Genomic DNA, 21,864 nt, shown 5'->3' with positions numbered 1-21,864 from the left:
TTATAAAAATAATTAAATTTTTTTATTTAAATTTAGTGTATATATCATAATTAATAATATCATTTAAAAATATATGTGTATATATAAAAATATAAATTTTCTAAAAATAACTGAATATATTCTTGTGATTAATGAATTTTTTTCAAATAATTATTAAAAATTCTCCGTGCATGTTCTGATGTATAATAAAAAAAATGATCAGCCGTTAGATTGGTCGATTAGAGACAATCCAACGATAGATATCTTGCTCACAGGTACTAACGTGCACCTATGATGACTTCTTTATGCTACAAAGTCAATGAGTCGCGACATTGCCCGTTCGTGACTCTACTTTTGGACTCTTATTTATTTATTGACAATAACAATTGATCTAATAACCTCGGGGCTAGTGCCCTTTGTAGAAGCGTTCCTTTTTCTTGTTAAAGAGTTTTTTTTTTTCTAAAAAAAGATCTATTTAGTATATTAATATGTTAAAAGAAGTTAGAGATGACTAGAAAATTTAGTTTGAATTGAAGAATAAAATTGCTGAATTATAATTTTAGAGTCTAAAAAGAAATGATCCTAAATAATATATATATATATATATATATATACTATTTTTGAGCTGGACATATTATATATTCCGTGCCTTGTTAGTATATGCTTTTATTAGTATTTACATTCACATTCTATATTCCACAAGATGCCATTTTGTTCAGACAGAGTCCTTATTTTTTGAACTGTACGCCCACTGCTAACTCTTTCCTTTTTTTTTTTTTTTCTTTTTAAAATTTTCAGAAGTCGTTGACCACTTATCTGTATAATTCGGCATAAATCCCTTTGAATATTCGCCGTATTCTAAGCTAAGCACATTATCTTTCTATATTTATTGTGTTAATAATAAATATACAAAGATTATCAAATATTTGAAGGGTATATATATATATATAAGAGCGCGCAGAGCTCAAGAGGGGTTGCGGGCTGGGATGTCGAGCTGTGAATCACAGATGGGTTCTTCTTCTTTTTCTGTATTGTTTATTGTTCTTTTTGGTTTGGTTTTGAATGTTGCAGTGCTGTGTAATGGAGGCAAAACCAGTAGTTTCGTTAGGCCAGTGGAGAAAACTGTTGACATGCCTCTTGACAGTGATGTTTTTCAAGTCCCTCCAGGCTACAATGCTCCCCAGCAGGTTTCTTTCTCTTTTCTTGCGTTTCTTTATGTTCTTCTCCTTGTTATTTGCTGCTTCACTGTTTTTTTCTTTTTCTAAATGATTGTTGGAAGATGCAATTATGACATTGCTAGCAGTGTTTTGCTTCTCGGTGGGGGTTTTAAATTGTAAATGGAAAAAGTTCTTATTTATTTGTTAAATCAAATTCAGGTTCTTTTTATAGTATCATTGATCTTTCTTGATGCAAAAAGTAAGCAATGGTAGGTGTAACTGATATGTTGGTGGTTATGAAATAAGGTGCACATAACACAAGGTGATCATGATGGAAAGGCAGTTATTGTATCATGGGTGACCGAGGATGAACCAGGTTCAAGTAATGTGCTTTACTGGAGTAAAAGTAGTCCACATAAAAAGCAGGCCAAAGGCAAATATACTACCTACAAGTTCTACAACTACACCTCCGGTTATATTCATCACTGCACCATTAGAAACTTGGAGGTAAGCTGTGAATCGCCTTCATATTATCCATAAATCCTCTGTTTCTGTCTTGTTTACGTCAAATTAAATGATGTCTTCTTTTGTGTTGTTGTATGGAACTGAATTAGAATATTGCTTTTGTTAAATGCTTAAAATTTGTTTGGCAGTACAACACAAAATATTACTATGCAGTTGGGATTGGTCACACGACAAGGCAATTCTGGTTTGTGACTCCTCCTGCTGTTGGTCCTGATGTTCCCTATACATTTGGTCTCATAGGTATGCATAAGCTTGCTGCAACTCCACGTTTGCTCAAATTTAGTGGTATAATGGTTCTCGCTTATCTGCAGCTTGTGTTTGTCACGAAGTTTATGGTTTTCCTTATCATTGTAAAAGTTAGTTAATGAGTTAGGCCTAGCATACAAACGTTCAGATATAATTAACAATTAATAGTTTACTGCTTAATATGATGAGTTTGTTGGAAAGGATTTTCAGGAAATTAAAGAGTTTTGAAATATTTAGAAGTGCTTATATCCTCACCATGGTGCATCAATTGCAGGGGATCTTGGTCAGAGTTTTGATTCAAACAAGACACTTACTCATTATGAAATGAACCCACAAAAAGGACAGACGGTGTTGTTTGTAGGAGACCTCTCTTATGCAGATAACTACCCGAATCACGACAATGTGAGGTGGGATACATGGGGAAGGTTTACAGAGAGAAGTATTGCTTATCAGCCTTGGATATGGACAGCAGGAAATCATGAGATCGACTTTGCCCCTGAAATCGTAAGCGAATTCCCAAATAGTAATATCTAATCTCTAGAGTATTATTTCTATCTTTCCTGAGAATTTGTTAACAAGCTCCATGAATTTTTATGCTCTAAGAATTTGTTATAGTCGCATTCTCAGGGCTGCTATTCAATGCCTTTATCACAAGTAGCTATATTGCAGTTGAATCAATGTTCTTCTATAGAACATTGTTTTGTAACTTTAGTAATGTGGTTTCCTCAATCCATGGAACCTGGAAGGATTACCATTATCATTGGCTGACAGAAAAATCCCAGATTTAGCTTTGATACTTGGATGGTTACTTTCTAAATTCAATACTGTCTTTTGCGACTGCTGGTCAGAATTCTATATTGTATTTTAGATGTATATTGCCAATTGAGAGTACATTTACTTGAGAAGTGATCTCTAACAAAAGAATTTTATCATTTTTGCAGGGTGAAACTAAACCATTTAAACCATATACTCATCGTTATCATGTCCCGTATAAAGCATCAGGCAGTACTACTCCTTTTTGGTACTCCATCAAGAGAGCTTCAGCATATATAATTGTCTTGTCTTCATATTCAGCGTATGGTAAGAATATATACTTTTCTATATTATAGAAGTACAAATAAGTGAGCAATTATGCACATAGACATGCAGCAACATCTTTAATAAGACCATTTTAAGTGAAATCCAAGCGGGGCATTTCTGGATTCGGAAATCTGTGTATCAGTCCATCATTCTATGAAATGTTTTTCAGTAATTTCTGTTGATCAAATGAAAGACTAGTAACAACAGATAGTCTATTTATATACGGGAGCTTGTATTGTATATTCACTTGTGTTATACTTGTCATGATTTAGGTAAATATACTCCTCAGTATGAATGGCTTGAAGAAGAGTTTCCAAAAGTTAACAGGACCGAGACACCATGGTTGATTGTTCTTATGCATTCCCCATGGTACAATAGCTACAACTATCATTACATGGAAGGAGAGACCATGAGAGTAATGTATGAGCCATGGTTTGTTAAGTATAAAGTGGATGTCGTTTTTGCTGGGCATGTTCATGCCTATGAGCGATCTGTAAGTCCATCTTATATCTTAAGCTATCAAATTACAAGCGCTTCTTTTAATTGAAACGTTTCCTGATCTTCTGTATGATAGTAGTTTGCCTCTATTTTGACCTTCTGAAACCTCAATAGTACTGTAAAAACTGTTTACTATGTTTTCAACTTACATTTTCATTATGTGAGGCGCAAGCCCAGCTCACATAGATATACAACAAGACCTAATTTTGTGTATCTTGCCTTCTAGGAACGCATATCAAATGTTGCATACAACATTGTAAATGGAAAATGCAGTCCAGTAGAAGATAAATCTGCCCCAGTTTACATTACAATTGGTGATGGAGGAAATCTTGAAGGCTTAGCAACCAAGTAAGATAGTTAAAAAGTGCTATCCTACTAGATAACTTTCTCTATTGATGTGCACATTTGAAATGTCTTGTTCTGTAATGCAGCATGACAGACCCACAGCCAGCATATTCAGCATATCGCGAGGCCAGTTTCGGCCATGCAATCTTCGATATTAAAAACCGAACCCACGCTTACTACAGTTGGCACCGGAACCAGGATGGATATGCTGTAGAGGCTGATACTATGTGGTTCTACAACAGATACTGGCATCCAGTTGATGATTCTACAAGTGCTCCATTGTAATGACAAATTGTGTACTTCGTTCTGTTGAAATTTTATGGAATTAGTCAATGCATAACTTGACCATAATACAAAAAGAATTTCCTATTAATTTCGAGAATCATGAACTTGGCTTAGCATTGTTTTGTGGAAACTGGAAACTAACAGTCTATGCTATTTACAATCTATATATCACATCCAACAACAGCTATAATCAACCAATTTTTAACTATTACATCAAACACTTACTGAAGTTTTATCATGAGCAAGTTAAAAAGATCATGTAATTGATTATCATGCAAATTCATAACAGCAGCAGCACCAGAAATGAGATATGCCAAAATGCAACAGGCATAGCACAACAACTGGACAAAGAATGTGGGAAGCAAACGGACACCATACCCGGACATATTGCAAGGAAAAAGCACAACTTCCTCAGTTCATGTAAATAACATCAGCAAAACCGCACCAGAAAAAAGAAGAATCAAATTAAACCACTCAAACCAGAATCCAAAAAGAGAACCAACCATTCTCCAAAAACAACCTCCATCCACTATTCCATACATGTATGACATAGTGCCAACAGGATTAAGTTCAGTTGTAAACAATAGCACCGATAGCATTTTTTAATAGAGACACGTTTTGGAAACCATGGAACAAGGTTCGATCAAGTCATCATATCATACAAAATATTTAGCACATTGTTATTATTTCGGTTGCTATATTTACCGATTAATCGAGAGTATATATATTTCTAAAACCATATATAAAAATTAGTTATTACGCGTCATAGTTAAGGAGGGAATTTAAACTTTTTTATTTTTTTTTTATTGAGATTTCATAGAAATTTTTTGTCTGTAAATTCATGGTTTAAATAAAGCAAAACAATTGTACAAATGGTTTTTATTTATTTATTATTTGGTGGAAAACCTCTATGAAATCTCAATTCGTTCATGATTGAGGCACCATGAGGAAGGACATCCACATTATGGAGGCCAAATTGAGAAGAGCCTGCATAATATGCAAGCCAATGGGATGCATAATTGGCTTCACGATATGCATGAGTAACTATGAATTTGATTGGATTGTCAAAAAGAAAAAGAAAGACATTATAGATTCGATTGGAGTTTGGATGGTTGAATGCTTAGTATTTCATCAATCACTAGAAAGAAAGTTAGCGAGTCAATAAACATTGTGTCCAAATTAGTTTTTTTCACGATCAAGTTAGTGATTAAAAATGGATAGAGCAAAACAATAATATGAATAGAAATGGTTAATTTAGTGACCGTCCAAGAGTCAATTTGAACACCACGTCCGTTGGTTCACTGACTTTTTTTTTTTTTTGTTTTTTTTTGTTTTTGTTTCAGTGACTAATAGGATATTCAAGCATTCAACAGTTCAAACTCCAACGAATCCATAAGTAATGTGAAATTAAAATTGGCAATTCATTAATTTTGGAAATCATTTGTTAGCATTGTTTTGTGGAAATTGGAAACTAACGGTCTCTAGCATAAATCAGTTCTCTTCACCAGGAAATGCTAGTTACAATTGGACAAACCTTGTAGCAATTCTTGATTTGCCACCATGTTTGGTTAGAAAATCAAAATCCAGTGTTAGGAATGAATTGGCAAAGAAAACGAAGCATGATACGAGGGAATAACTAACAGAGATTCATTTACTTATTTTTGATTTCAATGGATCTTTCCAAAAGGCTAAAGTAATTAATTTTGAGGCAGATAAGCATTTGATTAAATGAATTTCCAAAACTTAAAATAATCCTTTTAAAGTTATGTACAAAAATTGAAGTGTGAATTTTATTTTATTTTTATATAATTATAGTTTCGTCAGGTCAACGTATCCGTCACCTATTTACGCTTCAAAGTGCAAATGCCTCCTATTTAACGAAAAATTCCAAATTCCAATCAGTAAAATCCAAAAATTCTAAATGTTAACGATAATTTTGCTCATCAAATAAACCAATTTCACCATTTTATTATTATTATTGCTTTCAAGATTCCAAAAATTTCAGCATTTGAACGCACGACAGCTACAACACATATTTCTCTCTGATGAAGGATCCAAACTAAGCTTACACAGAATGGCAGCAGCAGCAGAAGTAAAAGCTGTCGACGACGACGACAACAACAACAACAACAATAACGATAATACATCTACGTCACTAACTGATAACAATGAGAAGAAGAACAAAGTGGATCCAGAGCTGTTTAGCTGCTTGCTTCAACCGGTAACCACCGATTCCGATCCTGAATATATCGGCATCCGCCGCCTCCTTCTCTACCGCAAATCCGACTCTGGTGTTAATCGTCGACTCGTAATCTCTTTCGCTCTCTCTCTCTCTCTCTCATATAATATATATAAATATATATATATATAGACGATTGATGTACTTGACAGATGAGCATTTTGAAATAGTTTGGGGCTTAATGTTATTTAATTCGTTGCTTCCTTTTGAACTGACCTCTTTTCTTAACTTTGAAAGAAAATTCAAATTAGAATTAGTGCTTTGAAAGTGTTTATTAACAGAAGTTAAGTCTAGGATTTGCAATTCAATTTACTTTTACTTTGCTTCTGCAAGAGATCTTCATCGTCGCGGAAGATTTATTATGTCCCAGTGTCGAAAGCGAGCATTATTATTGTCTTGATAAGTATCTCCTAGCTATATGTTTATATTTTTTGTTATGTTATATGTATTATCTTACTTTAAAAGAAACTTCAAAGTATCCAAATCGTATATTAAAATCATCACCGTAAACTAAAATCTAAATGGATAAATCTATATTGAGAGATTATTTTTTTATTCAATTGTTTCTATTGTTTCCTTATTTTTCTCTGAAAATTTAAGAATGACTTGCCATATGATTATATCTTGAAGGACTGGAGATGCAATGGAAAAGGATATGTTAGCTATCGTAATTATATTCGCAGGCCGAGAAATTGGGAAAATCAGCAAATACCGAGCCTCCAAACCACTCCAGGGGACAGGTAAACTTTACTTGGATGAGTAATACTATCTTCTGATATGATTTTATTATCATCTGCATTAGTTACATTTACATTGTTCATTAACAACTTAATGTGATTTTATTTTATTTCCTAAAAGCATTAAGATGAGTTTGATTGAAGGTATATGAGTGAAGGAATTTCTTGTACCTTAGAAGGCTCAGAAAATTGTGACTGAATGGAGTCTCGTAATATTTTTTGTTCAAATGGATACGGCTATTTCCTGTGCACGTATTAGAAAGCAGAGTGGATGCTCCTTTGATTGATAACATCTGTCAGACTAAATTTGATTAAAAGTTGATATCAGTTTCATATAGTAGATTAGCTGGTCAAAAGTCTGAAAGCTTAAGACGGAATCACTGTATGGTGTGATCTCTATATTAATATATATTTTATAGTTCCACAAAAAGCTTGGCATTCCAGTTTTGCATAAAAAAAATCCAAAAATGCCACATTGTTATCTAGCATATTAGTTTGAGAAGCTACCTAGGAAACCATATGATTTACTAAAATTGAAATAGACCCTTATGATAGAGTTCTTGTTGAGAAACAAAGCACGATTATATAATTTCCTTGAATGGTTTAAGAATGGCCTACTATGATGCCAAAAGCTATCAATATTGGTATGGTCCTTTTACTGATTGGCCCTTCCCCGAGATTCACATCTGCAATAAATTGTCTCACGACGAGTTGCACATATCATATATCTGTTCTGATGCTTTGGTCACTGGCTTGTGTTTAACTTTCATTATTGTAATCTTTTGCTTTATTGAGAAACACTGAACTCTTTTAATAATCTATCTTTTAAATGTGAGTGCTATTTTAAATTCATGTTTCTATCAATTCTGACATCAGGATAATTTACTGGTTGATGCTTCAGTGGGCGATGGCTTCAATGTCCAAGTCCTCCACTCTCCCATATGTTTGATGCAGAGAGCTGGAGTTCTAGTAGGGTATGTATCATTTTACCGTGGTTTGCTTTTCTAAATTTCGTAATGATATCTTAGAGTTGGAGATCTGGAGATATTCTTTTAAAATGAATGTCATACTTATGCAAAGAGCGAATGTTGCCTGCCAGTGCCATGTCCACCAATTCCTAACTTTAACACATCTGATGTTGCTTCAATCTCTTTTCTCATGCCATTTCAACTTGGTGAGATGCATTGGCTCTTTACTGTGATGAATCTATTCTCTTTAACTTGCTGAAAGCAGCATGTTCTATCTCACTAAGGATTTTTGTGATGATTATTAAGAGAAAACAAGTTAAAGGCTTCTCCCACAAAGAAAAGAAAAGGAAAAGGGTTTATATCTCTTAAGTTCATCTTGTCTCAGTTAGTTGTTAAGTAAATATTATGAAAGTATATTGAAATAATTAGTTTGTGACGCGATTCATGTGAATTCTGCCTGGAATTTGATGTTTGGAACCTCTTTGCAGAAAGATATCTATTCGTAAAAGTTGCCATTCCTTAGGTTCAATACTTTATTTTCAGTTAATTTGTTGCCAAAGTATTGAAAATTTGACTCCACTAGAACTCTTTTACATTGAATGATTGCATCCAAACATTTTTTATTTTCATGTAATAAGGAAAAGTAAGGGTAAGTCATTGACTTTAAAAGGTGGGAAAAAGAGATGGTGGGTCTTTTATACCTCATGGATCTTCTGAACTTCTACAACAGTGTATGAGAATAATTGCATGGCAATGACAAAAATTTATACATTTGACTTACTCTGCTCATGTAACTTGAACCTCATTTTGCAGAACCTAAGTGGAAATCTGGCTTCAACACACAGAACAAGTTTCAGTTCAAGTGTGAGTGATAATGATCGCCCACGTCGTCGAGGGGTTGAACCAGCATATTCTTTTGTAGGAATGCATTGCATATTTGATCAATGCAAATCTGCTGGTAATTGTTTCTGCTTTCAAATATTTCACTGCCATATGTATTATTTGGGGTGAATGTGTAAAAACTGGAACTTAAGGAGTTATATGAGTTATATTACCATCAATGTTTTGAAATATGGTTCAGCAAGATGGATGTTGCTTTTCTTTTCAATGGCTGGCTATGTCGCTTTTGTGTTTTGTTAATGCTAAAGTTGTAATCTTCTTTACTTTTTGGTGTCATTTCTTTTCTGAAAAAGGAAATCAGAATTATGCAACCTGATTTGTCTTGTATGCAGTTACAGTTTTGAAGTTTGGGCACATGAGTTCCAATCTACTTGCTTATGGGGCGTCAGATGGGTCCTTAACAGTATGCACTGTTTCTGAGCCACCTTCGGTCCTCAAACAATTGAAGGGGCATTCGAAAGATGTCACAGGTTTGATTAACTGGTATTTTTTCTGTGGTCTTTTCTTATGTCCTAGAATGAGTACAGTACTGCTTGTCCATATATTGCAAAGGTGAAAGGTGTGATACATATATTGCAAAGGTGAAAGATGTGATAGGTGATAATTGGGCTTGGGTAGTGTTAGAAGTTGTATTTATCCCACATCGCTTGGTTATTGGGCTGTTATAGTGTATATAAGTGGATTAGGCACCCTCTTCCTTTGAGCTAGCTTTTGGGATAAAAACAACTTCTAACAATGGGCAATGCCAATGTGTTGGCAAGAATGGTGGCATGTGGGACTTCTAGCATATGCAAAAAGCATTTTTTGTCTGAGTGCCAGCAGTTTTCAACATGTGGTATCTGAATAGTTGAACGAAAATTAACCATAAATGTCTCAAGTGCACTAATTGAATTAGAAATGGAAATGGAAAACATGGTTATGTGAAGCACTGAAGAATACAGTCAACTGTTGTATTTACTAAATGAGTTGTACGGGGAGGTAGGGCAGATATTGTTTTCCCCAGTTATTTTTGAGTTAAATAACCAATGATCTGAAATAGTGCAGATTCTATTCGATAGGATCATCCCTGGACTGCTGTTAAGGGTGAAACCCCTTAGGCCCTTTCTCTGCTTCATTTTTCTCAAGATCTCAATTTCGGAACATAAACAAAGGCAATGGAAGACGCCAATACAAGCAAGAGTCAAAATGTTGCTAGGGAGATTCTGGTTGCTGACTTCTGCACCTATGATGATTTTCAGTAGTGAGAATTTTAGTTTTGCAATCTGGTATCACAACATTAAAGGAGAAAACTAAACTCACAGGTGCTATATATTGCACAGACCCGTAGAGGGAGCAAAAGAATACGGTTAAGAGAAGCCACAGCACGGAGGAATACACTATTAGATTGTGGGCATTGGTTTAACTGTGAAGTTTTCTGATGCCCAAGCCTGAAGGAGGCAGTTCTAGAGATCAAAATATTCCGCCCCTTTGGCAAGCTTGCTGTTGCCAGTATGCTTGTGCATACTGATTTTTTTTATGATGTACATATTCAAAAAAAAAAAAAAAAAAAATGCTATCATCTGTCTTAAGGACAGCAAGGTGCCGTTGGAAAGTAATATACCTCCCCCTTTCCTATACCTTGAGAAAAAGGCCAAATTACTGCAGAAGCTGAAATGTGGTACTTGTGATATTTTCTTCAATAGAACATGCTCTTTAATTGTTCTCTTCTTCCACAGAATGATAAATTCTGTGAACATCTGTGGAATTAACTTAGCAAACCTTTCCTAAAGAAAGGGATAATTTATGTTATGTTCTGCTTGTCTGCTTCCATTTTTGAGCTATTCCCCTAAGTTTGGACTTCTGGGATTGGAGGGTCCCATGTCTGCTAAATCAGCAAGCACAACTGTAGAAGTTGAATGAATTCATCAAAAGCAAAGTGTTCAATGACTATACTTTGCGCTTTCTGAATGTTGAATAACTGAACCTGGTATTGCTGTGTCATTGGCATGTTTCTAGTTTTTGTTGAATGTTGTAAAATGCATTGAAACAAGTGTTGAATGACTGTACTTCATGCACTCTGAATTGTAAATATTTGAAGTCTGTATTGCTGCCATAACCACATTTTCTAAATCGTAATCATACTTCCAGATTTTGATTTCTCATCCAACAATCAGTACATTGCATCGTCTTCCATGGATAAAACTGTCAGAGTGTGGGAGTTATCACAAGGTCTTTGCATTCGAGTAATATATGGAGTCTCTTCACAGTTCTGTATTCGTTTTCACCCTGTGAGTATGCTTTACATTAAATATTTTCAATTATTTTAAACTATAATAGTTTTATCTACATTAACTTGCCTCTGGAAATTTACTTGCTCATTTAAGTGTTAGGAACATTATGCTGTTTTATGTGGAGCAAATTTGGTTCAAATCTGAAATAATGTTGTCAGCCACTAATTTTGGATTATAAATTGCAGCATGCTTTCTCCGTTCCTTCTATTTTTATGGATCTTTGATTTCCCTTTCAAGTTTATCCTTATATACATGTACCTGTCTCTGAAAGTATTTTATCCTTGCATGCAAATTCCAATTCCAGCATTTCTTATTGTGGGGTGTTAGCCTCTATGTATGCGCCTGTGGTGTATGAAGTAAACAACAGGCTTCATGACTGGAAGAGTTTTGTTTCCTTTTATATATTCTTCTTTCTTTGTGATGCATTTGACCACGCTATGTTACAACTTTTTCTTTGTTTGTTCTTTAATGCAGGTAAATAACAACTTTCTTTCAGCTGGAAATGAAAACAAAGAAATTACTGTAATTACTTTTTGCTTTGCTTCCTTTCTCTATTTACTTATAATTTTACTCTGATAATCGTTGAATATAACAAGGCCCCTATACTGTTTGATGATCTGAACTGAATTAAAGGGATCTTCCTGACTTCTTAACCTGACTTGAAGACTATTTACTTCCCTGTGTTCTTCCATTCATGTGGGGGCAATAAATAATTGGATAACTCTCAACTTTGAGATCATGCTTGGTTTTTAGAATACAAGGAACCGACTGGTCTGGTCTGTCCTTATCTGTAGAATTATTATTATTGATTGCCAACCATATTTTGCCAACCATATTTGTCCATATATAGGTATTCAATTTCAGCACTGGAAGAATCATTCATAAAGCAGGTTTTGATGCTAAGATCACCTCTATGGACCATGATCACACTGGTCAGCTTATTTTCTGCGGGGATGGACAGGTGAACCTATTTGCACTACAACCCCATGCATCACTATTTGGACATTGGCTGATGAAGCAACACATGCAGGGATCAATATACTGCGTAAGCATGGACTCTCACACAGGTATGCTATCGCGTTCTCATCGCCATCGAGGCAAGAGCAAATCTCCAGTGACAACTGTGCAGTACCGAAGTTTCTCTTTGCTGGCAGGAGGCCCTGTGTTACTGACATGCACTCAAGATGGAAATCTATCTTTCTTCAGGTTTGTTTGTGAGAGCATTATTTAGCAGCCTTTAAGCACTGTATCAAAGCTTTGAGCGAGTATAGTTATGCTGGTGCAGTGTGGCTTTGGAAATACAAGGTTATCTGACGCTTCGTTGCTCACTCAAACTGGCTCCAAGAGTACATAGCATTCGGGCGTCTTTCTGCCCCCTGCTTTCCCTTGAAAAGGGAGAATACATAGGTCTTTTTTTGAATCAATTAAACCGCATATTTTCTTTTTGAAGAATTTAACTTTCAAAGCTGACTGAAGGAGCTGTAACAAATGGCTTGCTGACTATTTCACTTTGTATTTATGCATAGTTGTTGGAAGTGAGGATTCCAATGTCTACTTCTATGATTTAACTCGGCCAAGGCATACATGCGTAAACAAGCTACAGGTTCTCTTTTGCGTACTAGGTTTTGTTTGTTAGTAAACTATTTGCACACAATATATTTTCATCATGAAGAACATTTGTCGCTGCAGGGACATCGTTTTCCAGTTATCGGTGTTGCTTGGAACCATGGAGAGAATTTGTTGGCTTCATCTGATCTTTATGGCATTGTTATAGTATGGAAGAGAGCAAAGTCTAGTTCAAACAAATATACGGGGTAATAAATCTCAAACACATGCATTTCATGGATGAGGAAAAAAATTAGCTTATTTTGTCATTTTACTACGTCTGGCTATTCTTTTATAAATGTCAATTACCAGTGGTTGCTCTGCTCACATGTTATTTCATGTTTTATTGTCTCCGATTGATAAGAAAACTGAGTGACCATTGTTTGTATTACATTTTGTAACATCAATTCGGTGTCTTGAAATTCTGGATGCTTCTGATGCATTTTTGAAGTACAAGAGCTTGTATAAAGTGATTTACAACTTTTTCAGAAATATTTGCTTGAAATCGCTCTTTAACCTAGGAATTGTACCGGTGAGGCCTTCTCTAGTGTGGATATTCCTTTTTAGTGCAATCACCAGTAGAAGAATATGTTAAATTAAAGATACATCTACGCACGATATTCCTTTCTCAATTGCTCTTCATTTGAGGTGTCGAATTGTGATCCCACTTGGTTCAATCTAGAACGGTTAAGTTTAGAACTTTTCAATCTAAATTTAAACAGTAGTAAATGATTGGAATACTATTTGGGTTGTGTGGAAACCGGCCCTGAAAGGCACATTAGACTAGATAATGGGTCCAATACCAAGTCATTTGAAATTTCAATTGGGAACTTTTCAAAAAAATTCTAAAATCAACAAAAAAATAAAAATACTGTTTTAACTTCTTTTTTTTAAATGCATGTTTTTTAATTGTTTAATAAAAAAACTAGAGAAAAACTCAAAAACAACCCATATATACCTTATTTTAAGAAAAGGTTAAAATCCATATCTTTGATAAAAATATTTTTAATATGGGTATTCTTGTAGTTTTTCCATTTCAATTTGACAATAAGAGGACTAGAGATGACGCGGAGCAATCATGTATATATTTTTGGAAAACTATCAAAATTATTCATTTTTTTATTTTTTTTATCAAATTTATAATAATTTTATTATTATTTTTACTGTGTTAAAATATTAAAAATACAGTTTTTTTAATTTTTTTTTTAAAAGTAGAACTTTAGGATTCTTTAGTTGTTTTTAGTAAACAATCGAAAAATAATAAAAAAAAACACCATCTATTTTAAAAAAAAGTTAAGAAAACAGTATTTTAAAAAAGATTACATAGTCAAAATGATATTTCTTATTAATCTTAGAACATTTCGAATTGTTCCTTATATTTTTCAGCTTGGAGATGGCCAAGTGCCAACGAATTTTACAAATAAATAAAATTTTATTAAAGGAACTAAAGAGATCTCGGATTAAATTACTCTCAGTTTAGATTAAAATCGTCATCTTTCTAAAAATGGAAAAATTGAATTAAGTTTAGTGTTATAATATGATGTTTTAGCTATACAGGTTGCAACTCGAATTTGGCTCAAACTACTTCGTTTTAGAGTAAGAGATATTATAATATATAAATTAGTAGGTATTTGATTAAAAAAGAAGAAAAAAAGTTCAAACACTAGCATTTAAAAAATTTTAAAAAGAAATAGTTCAAACATTAAATAAAAACGATTGGAAAGTTAAAAGAAATTAAATTTATAATTTTTCAAAAAAAACACCACGTATTCTGTTCAAAATCATCTTTGGATCATCTTTTCAGATCGTGGATCAAGGACACATTCGACACAGTTTTCAAGTAAGTTCAGATGGAACTTTTAAGCCTAATTATAAATTAGGACCTCTATATTTAGCTTAAAATCGCTTTAATATCATTTCAGGTTTGTGTATTACGAACAAATTTAATGACACATTTTCCATGCGAGTTGGGATGAATTTATAAGTGGGTCAAAAACGGCCACCTCTATTTGTTAAATTTAAAACTGCTACAGTTTCGAGTTTTACTCAGGCTACAGCTTATGCTAAGCTTTGACATATGAACTTAAGAATTAAGATTTCAAATTGAGTTGATGACTCGTAGTCTCAATCTGCCTATTGAGTTAATGACTCATAGTGGATGGCCACTCAGGTGAGAAGGATACATTGGTAGAAGACTTCACATTGTAACTGTCTAACTGCTAGACCAAGAGTTATTGTAACGTCTCACTTCAGAAGTTCGGACTTCATTAAAAGCGATCCTAATTCTCTTATATAATTTTTTTTTGCGCTATCTTCAATAAATTTAAGTGTAAAATGTATTAATGCGACTAAAATTTATTCGTTATAAACATATAAATTAATTATTTTTTTAACTTTAGTTCAGTTGTTATTTTATTATACATTTTTAAAAATAACATAACTAAGATCTTAAATGTTAGAATAAGGTCACCGTCTATGAAACTTCTACCTTATTATTTGAATATACGTCTATCATTTTTTTTCTTCTTATAATATGTGATATCTAGTTAACTTAATTCTGATATTTTATCTTTGATTGAACTTCTACTCAAATCCCTAGTTTTTAGACCTGATTTTGCATAATTCTCAAAATTTATAATCAGCACAGTTTGATTATTTAGAAAACCACCATTTCATATTACATTATAATAAAAATAAAATAAAAAGTGTTTTGTTCAAGTATTTGAAGGAATAAATTTTTGTTTTGTTTTGTTATTTTGTTCTGTTCCTTTTCTTGTTCGTCTCAAGTAGCCTAGGCCAGAAGAAAATTGTAAGAAGAAGCATAATAGAGAGACCCTTGTATCTATTTGATTGTCAACAAGTTAAAAAGTGGTCCTGTGATGAACAATCCTAAATTATAAACGAGAAACCAGAGTAAAGGGAAATCTAGATAACACAACTATAGCAACCAAACACATCCTCGACCATGAAAGGAAGGAAAACAAGTTGATCACCCTCAAACCCATATAAACATAAACAAAGGTACCAGTTTCCCCTCTGCCATGGACTCACAAATATTACATCTTGTCATGCAAATTGCCTCCGTGTTTGCTTGAAGCCCTACCCAAGTTTAAAAAAGTAAAAGATAAAAGCTCCAGTCCCCCGTTATCATCTCTATATCAACACTGTCTATTTACTTTATCACCTACGACGCCTCTTTGTTTCCACCTGAAAGAGCACCACCGCTGATTATCAATAGAACATCAATACTAGCCTCACACTTGCTGTATTATTATGCCACTTCCTATGCAACTTTAAAATCAACAGTGTTCTCTATTTCATGAATTAAGCCCACAGTAGTATCATATCTAGAACAACTACAAACTATATTCTCGTAGAACAAGATCTAAAACACAAATAAACCTCTAAATCAACTGCCTATGTAAAAGATACAGGCTAGTCACCCAAACCTCCCAAAGTACACATGCGCAAAATATTTTGTTATGAACAAATGAGTATGATACTTATTTATGTGACCATATAATTTTGGAATTAAAATAGATACTTTACTATATGTTATGGCTATTCATTCTTTTTTATTGTTGATATTTTCTTCTTTTCTTGTTTTGTTTCCCTTTTCTTTTAAGAAGATGATAGCTATCTGCTGTATACGACTTCCTTTTATATTTTGATATTCTTGTTGTAAGTAATCTTAATCAAATAAAAGAATATCTTCAAAACTTTTTTCAAATTCCAGGAAATGTGACCTCGACATATAGTGTTTGAATCAATCTATCTTTATCTATGCAAATAAGACCATTGATGCTTCTTCATTGTTAACATCAAGGTATGCTACATAAACTTTTAGCAAACTACACTGCAGGCTTTAGCTAAGCAATAGAAAGCAAATGCACTCCATCATTTCAATAATCGCCTTAAACATACTTTGCCAATATTTATAGTGCATGCAAGTGTGGTTGGAAAAAGTTGAACATTTACAAAGCCCAAGAAAAATCATCTCAAGCGCTGCTAATGTGGCTACTACGCTATTTTTTTGGAAAGCTCCTACTGAGATGAGAAATTCCCCAATAAAGCTGCTAGTACCAGGTGAACTCATATTAGCCAAAGTAGAAGAGAAGTCCATTGGCCAGTGAGGTAATTCAAAAGGTGAGGAGTTTAAATCATAAGTGAAATGAAGAAAAAAGAATCCAAATGTTTCCATGTTTTTGCAATTTTAAACTATCATTTTAACTTACTGAGCAATTTTTATCAAATTGGTCAAATAGCATTAAAAATAATATCTTATAGCTTATTGCAATAAAATAATTAATTATTAATTTATTTTTCCTTCGTGTCTAGCCTTAAGATTTTTTTAAAGAAAGCCAGATAATCAAAACCCACTATCTGCCAAAAATTGAGCATATACAACAAGAAATTCAAACGAAGAAAAACCTGGACTGATGCGAGAAAAAGGAGTCAGCTGAGAAGTTTTAGGGCAAGGATGTATATAGGCAAAGGGAGTGAGAGAGAGACAGGGAGCCTGGTGACTACAGAATCTGATATGCCACTGTGAATGCAGCTTGAGATTTAGCTTAAAGTGATATTATCACGGAGATCTGCAGGTTTGTGTGGTGACGGAAATTGTTTGTGTGAGAGATTAGGTTCCGTGACATGGTATTTGCAATTCAAATTAGGAGAAATTTGCAAAAGTTAAAACAAGATAAAAAAAAATATTGCAAGTCCAGATGAAATAACGAGCTTGGGTAATAAATAAACGCTGAAAGATTTATTCAACACATTCAGTAAACGAGAATACCTTCGTCTCTGGTTGTCTGGAAGTAGTATGGGAATTCTGCAGCTTCTTTTGACCTTCAGATGAACAATTCTCGCAGAAGAAATGGTCAAGCCTTTTCGCTTCCTCTGCAGTCATTTCTATACAAGTAGGATGAAACCTGGACAAAAATTAGAATGCTCAATGATGTATCTCATTTGCATAAAATGGAAACATTTGCTATATGAAATATGTTTAGAAGCACCGCCAAATGGGAAAGAAACACACAAGACAAAGTTAAAAGAAAAAGAATTCATAGAGCATCACGTATAACTTTGTATAATCTTGTAGTTAACTATTTTATAATGAGGGCCCAATAGACAGCTTCAGACTTCAATATAACAAGTTCCTTAAAGTAAAGGCTAAATGCTTCTCATGATTGAGGCTTTGTTCTCATTCATAAACAACTACAAGAATAGATGTGAGAACATCCTTCATAACATTGAGTTGATGTTTAGTCTAACACTTCTTTACATGTGGACAATTTTCAACAGCCAAAGTCCCTACATGTGCAACAAATCTTCGCATAACATTTGTCCTAAGAATAGGGTTATGGGAGAGCAATACAAGTATAGTGCTGATCCAGCTTTTATACAGGCTTTGAGAGATGATATCGCAAATTTTTTCGATCAACGAACTCTAGCCTTTTTCTCCTATAGCTTAGCCAAAAAGGTGTGTTCTCTAACATCAAATATTAACCTTATAAGATCTATGACAGAAGTACCATTACATACATGAACCATCTAAAACAACCAAAAATACCTTGTAATATGGACAGGGATTGTGTTGCTATAAATAAACACTAGCATAAGTAGTCCATGTACCCCCAACAATAGTTCTATGGAATATAAGCCCCCTTAATCCTTAGCAAGTGTCTAACTCCACCATTGTTTCAGAGATATGCTAGTAATAAATGACATGAAACATGAATTTTTCCATTGTTTAAGCAACCAATATAAGATTATCATTAAGATAAAGTTAGGTAAAGTATTACACTAGTAATAGTCAATGGTGCAGATGTTGGGAGGATGGTGATTAAAGTCTTTCAAATGCAGTGTAGAAAGTTTAGAACGGAATAATATATTGTAACAGCTACTTCCTTTTCTACTTTCATCCTTCTAACCTAGTGCCTTCCCTTCAGGATGACATCTAAACAAATTTATGGCCTTAAATGGAATTCAGTATTAGCACCCCCAAGCCTCACCATTTTCATCTTTGCTATCAGAGACAGTGGAATGGACGAAAAGTTGCAACTCACCAACTAATATTAAACACATACCAAAGACAACCTGAAATTGTAAAATAACCACAAACAGAAATAGAAAATAGACAGATATTCAGATAAGCATTATACTGTTCCAGTATCGGACTACAGAAACAATTCCGTGATTGCACTCAGTTGAGGCTAAACTTGCTTATAAAACTTTCTCCCATCTTCAGATGCCACAAGAATACTTCTATATGCACTAGTGCTTTCAAATCTAATAAGTTCAATATCTTGTTTAAACGGCACACTTCTACTCATAATTACTATAAGGTGAACCTTCACTTTTCAAACAATCTATTACCTGCGATATTGTTTAAATAAGACTTCAGTATGCATGTTTGTGGGACCAAATTCTTTCCAAACTTCTTGAGCAAATTCCATAATATAACAAATTCCCCAAATCTATAATGTCTCTCCAGATACCCGATATCACGATCATTTATAAGGCCAATCTTTTCTACCTAACTAGCGAATGCCCCCATCACATCTATCCAACCTTTCAAACTCAGAAAAGCCCCAGCTCCTTAATTCGAATGGAATTTGGTGAAACAATTAAGAAAGAGCAGCGCAAATGCCTGGGCATATTTTAGCATTATAAACATAATAAAAAGCATCAAGATGCCTCCAAAAATATAAAATATTTGAATAAAACAATACTATTCACCAATAATACCAGAGTTTTTTTAAGAAAAGAAAAATTCAGAAATTAAAATTACATAATAATAATAATAATAATAATAATAATAATAATAATAATAATAATAATCTCAACTAACCAGTCAGTGCAGCCTTCACATTGAACCATTAAATCATCAGGATTGTAAGGCATCTCACATTTACAATACCTAGAATAGTAAATAAATCAAATTACATATTTCATAAACAAATAAAGAAACCTCAGTTATACATATTTCCTTATAACCTAAGCCATGAGAACTCTCAAATTAACCAATAATTAAATCTCTAAACTACAATTAACAATATATAAAAATGAAATGGAAACAAAAGAAAACAGAAAATGGAAACATACACGGCGACTCTATCGGGATTAAAAGCGCCAGTAGAGGAATTATACTCAAAACGACAGAAGAAGTCATCGTTTCCAACAGCTTCAAGTCTGGTGTAATTTTTAAAACTATGAACCGTACACTTTCCTTCGATCGTATCAGCGCTTTGTATATCATAATGATCAGATAGAAATACCTCTTTCGAGCCGTGAAATTGCCGCCGGCCGCCGATCGATTCCTCCGGCCGGTAGTACCAGCGCACGTGGACTCTTACGTTAGCACCACGACCGTCGGACTCGATCCGCTCGATCCTTGCCACGTAGGATGGCTTTGATGGATCAGACGGCCGCATCAACACGCAGTCGCCAGCTGTGTAAGAGAGAGAGAGAGAGAGAGAGAGAGAGAGAGAGAACTCGTCAGGACGGGAGTGTTTGTTTCTCTAAAAAAGTAGAGAGAGAAAGTAAAGGAAAATCAGTTTACCTTTAATGGTTTTGCTGATGTGCTTGACAGAGTAGGAGTCGAGAGTGCGTCTTGGTGCTTTGGGTTTGGCCATGGAAGTGTTTTGTGTTGTGTGTTTGTGCGTTCAGTTAAAAAAATGTGTATTTCAGGATTTTATATTATTATTTTCTTTTTTAGCAAAATGACAGCACAAAGACAACATAGAGATTGTGCAGAGACGAACTGAAAAATAAATTAATAATAAGCAACTAAAATAAATTCCTTCTGTATTCTCTGTCCCCAAAAATTCCAGGGGATGATTGCTATAAAGATATTCGTGTAAGAATCAAAATTAAGCAATTTTCTATAGTTTATTTTTGGGAGGGCAGAGGCTAAAGTCTCTTTTTTAAAAAGAAAAAATAAAGATCAAATTAATAATTATATTTAACAAAAACTGTTTAAAAAAAATAATAATTCAAATCCTGATTTTTGATAATTAAAGGTGGGTATATATAAATGCCCGATCAATAGCATCCTTAGTTTTAATAATAACTTGATTCAATTAATTAAATATTTTGTGAATTGAATTTTGTAAATAAAAAGAAAGTAATATCATATATTATTAAGACGAGAATTATGTAAGTAAAAATGCAAAAGAAATTTTACTAATTTTCGTTTAATTAGTTAGATTTGTATTATATTTTTGGAGCCGATTTCTCAATTATAATGTGTAGTTAATGTTTTGAGTTGGTTAAAAAGAGATAAAATTCAATGAAAGTGAATTAAAAATATGACTTAAAAGATGTCTCAAATTAAAGTCTTTCTATATTCACCAGTATTATTAATTTAATAAAAAATTAAATATCTGATAAAAATAAATTAAAAGGATAATATCATTTTATATATGAGATAGATAGCATCCCTAAAAAGATAAAATTAAAGCCATTCATTTTGAAAGAAAGAAATAGGAGCCAATTTTTTAACAAGATTATGTCAGGATGGAGACCCACATAAGTTTTTATGAATATGTGTATGGCATTTTAGAAACATAATCTAAACGATGTCATTAAATCTTGGCCTCTTCTCTTCTAACAAAACTGTCATAATTTTTGCCCTCCTAAGTGAAGAAGCATTATACCTAAACTTTTGTCATCGTCATTTTTCAATAGTTTCTTCGAATGAGTCAAACACTTTATAGAAAAAGCTTTTGTTTTTTTAGTATTGAGAAATGCAACACTTTTTGTGAAAAGCTATTCAGGCCATTACAAAAATCAAATCCTTTTATAAATGTCAAAAGAGATAGGCTTTTAGGAAATGTAATTTTATCTCTAATTCTTCAAAAGTATGGCAATAATAGCCATCATTAATTAAAATGATAATTCGTGTGAAGACTAAAATTTAAATCAGTGAGTTAAGTGGTAATTTAGTTTTGTCTTTTTAAGATACTAGATATTAGCCTGCATGTTGTATATGACTAGTGTAAATGAAACTTAATTAATATATAATAG

The 21,864-nt window shown here is 33.4% G+C and overlaps 3 protein-coding genes across 6 annotated transcripts; 2 read left to right on the top strand and 1 right to left on the bottom strand.

Annotated features, from left to right (window-relative positions):
* The first annotated feature begins 839 nt into the window (after positions 1 to 839).
* Positions 840 to 4,203, top strand: LOC8284339 (purple acid phosphatase 2). The gene is made up of 8 exons (XM_002512916.4): positions 840 to 1,166; positions 1,443 to 1,643; positions 1,790 to 1,901; positions 2,182 to 2,411; positions 2,849 to 2,987; positions 3,260 to 3,480; positions 3,712 to 3,833; positions 3,917 to 4,203. Exons 1-8 carry the CDS (start codon positions 966 to 968, stop codon positions 4,113 to 4,115), a joined length of 1,425 nt encoding a protein of 474 aa, XP_002512962.2. The 5' UTR covers positions 840 to 965; the 3' UTR covers positions 4,116 to 4,203.
* Positions 4,204 to 6,008: 1,805 nt separating this feature from the next.
* LOC8284338 (WD repeat-containing protein 13) lies at positions 6,009 to 13,326 on the top strand. Of its 2 annotated transcripts, none has more exons than XR_001534799.3 (12): positions 6,009 to 6,423; positions 6,985 to 7,094; positions 7,993 to 8,065; positions 8,873 to 9,017; positions 9,292 to 9,429; positions 11,087 to 11,226; positions 11,704 to 11,751; positions 12,080 to 12,190; positions 12,260 to 12,435; positions 12,501 to 12,636; positions 12,756 to 12,832; positions 12,919 to 13,326. XR_001534799.3 is itself a non-coding variant. In XM_002512915.4 (12 exons), exons 1-12 carry the CDS (start codon positions 6,190 to 6,192, stop codon positions 13,045 to 13,047), a joined length of 1,503 nt encoding a protein of 500 aa, XP_002512961.1. In that variant the 5' UTR covers positions 6,015 to 6,189; the 3' UTR covers positions 13,048 to 13,326. The 2 variants fall into 2 exon arrangements, 1 of the variants encoding a protein (XP_002512961.1); XM_002512915.4 differs by having other exon boundaries at positions 6,015 to 6,423; positions 12,515 to 12,636.
* Positions 13,327 to 15,656: 2,330 nt separating this feature from the next.
* Positions 15,657 to 20,652, bottom strand: LOC8284337 (chromatin remodeling protein SHL). 3 transcript variants are annotated; one of them, XM_025156267.2, is made up of 5 exons: positions 20,399 to 20,652; positions 19,942 to 20,287; positions 19,688 to 19,756; positions 17,630 to 17,765; positions 15,657 to 16,058 (listed from the first exon to the last, which is right to left on the bottom strand). In XM_025156267.2, the coding sequence occupies exons 1-5, from the start codon at positions 20,469 to 20,471 to the stop codon at positions 15,993 to 15,995; spliced, it is 690 nt and encodes a 229-aa protein (XP_025012035.1). In that variant the 5' UTR covers positions 20,472 to 20,652; the 3' UTR covers positions 15,657 to 15,992. The 3 variants fall into 3 exon arrangements, with proteins under 3 accessions (XP_025012035.1, XP_002512960.1, XP_025012036.1); XM_002512914.4 differs by having other exon boundaries at positions 15,657 to 16,041; positions 20,399 to 20,638; XM_025156268.2 differs by lacking the exon at positions 15,657 to 16,058 and adding an exon at positions 16,413 to 17,429.
* Positions 20,653 to 21,864: the final 1,212 nt, after the last annotated feature.

The sequence above is a fragment of the Ricinus communis genome, chromosome 8, assembly GCF_019578655.1.
Source record: "Ricinus communis isolate WT05 ecotype wild-type chromosome 8, ASM1957865v1, whole genome shotgun sequence".
Classification (NCBI taxonomy): domain Eukaryota; kingdom Viridiplantae; phylum Streptophyta; class Magnoliopsida; order Malpighiales; family Euphorbiaceae; genus Ricinus; species Ricinus communis.
Note: the sequence above shows the minus strand (reverse complement) of the source record. Positions and strands in the feature narration are given on the sequence as shown.

Excerpts from the sequence above, each read along its gene's own strand:
- LOC8284337 (XM_025156267.2), bottom strand. The coding sequence starts at position 20,471 with ATGGCCAAACCCAAAGCACCAAGACGCACTCTCGACTCCTACTCTGTC. Across the intron at positions 17,766-19,687 it reads TGTGAAGGCTGCACTGACTG|GTTTCATCCTACTTGTATAG; the intron begins GTTAGTTGAGAT and ends ATTTTTGTCCAG. Across the intron at positions 16,059-17,629 it reads CCAGACAACCAGAGACGAAG|CGGTGGTGCTCTTTCAGGTG; the intron begins GTATTCTCGTTT and ends ATTGATAATCAG.
- LOC8284338 (XM_002512915.4), top strand. The coding sequence starts at position 6,190 with ATGGCAGCAGCAGCAGAAGTAAAAGCTGTCGACGACGACGACAACAAC. Across the intron at positions 6,424-6,984 it reads CTGGTGTTAATCGTCGACTC|GACTGGAGATGCAATGGAAA; the intron begins GTAATCTCTTTC and ends TATATCTTGAAG. Across the intron at positions 11,752-12,079 it reads ATGAAAACAAAGAAATTACT|GTATTCAATTTCAGCACTGG; the intron begins GTAATTACTTTT and ends GTCCATATATAG.
- LOC8284339 (XM_002512916.4), top strand. The coding sequence starts at position 966 with ATGTCGAGCTGTGAATCACAGATGGGTTCTTCTTCTTTTTCTGTATTG. Across the intron at positions 1,167-1,442 it reads GCTACAATGCTCCCCAGCAG|GTGCACATAACACAAGGTGA; the intron begins GTTTCTTTCTCT and ends TTATGAAATAAG. Across the intron at positions 2,988-3,259 it reads GTCTTCATATTCAGCGTATG|GTAAATATACTCCTCAGTAT; the intron begins GTAAGAATATAT and ends GTCATGATTTAG.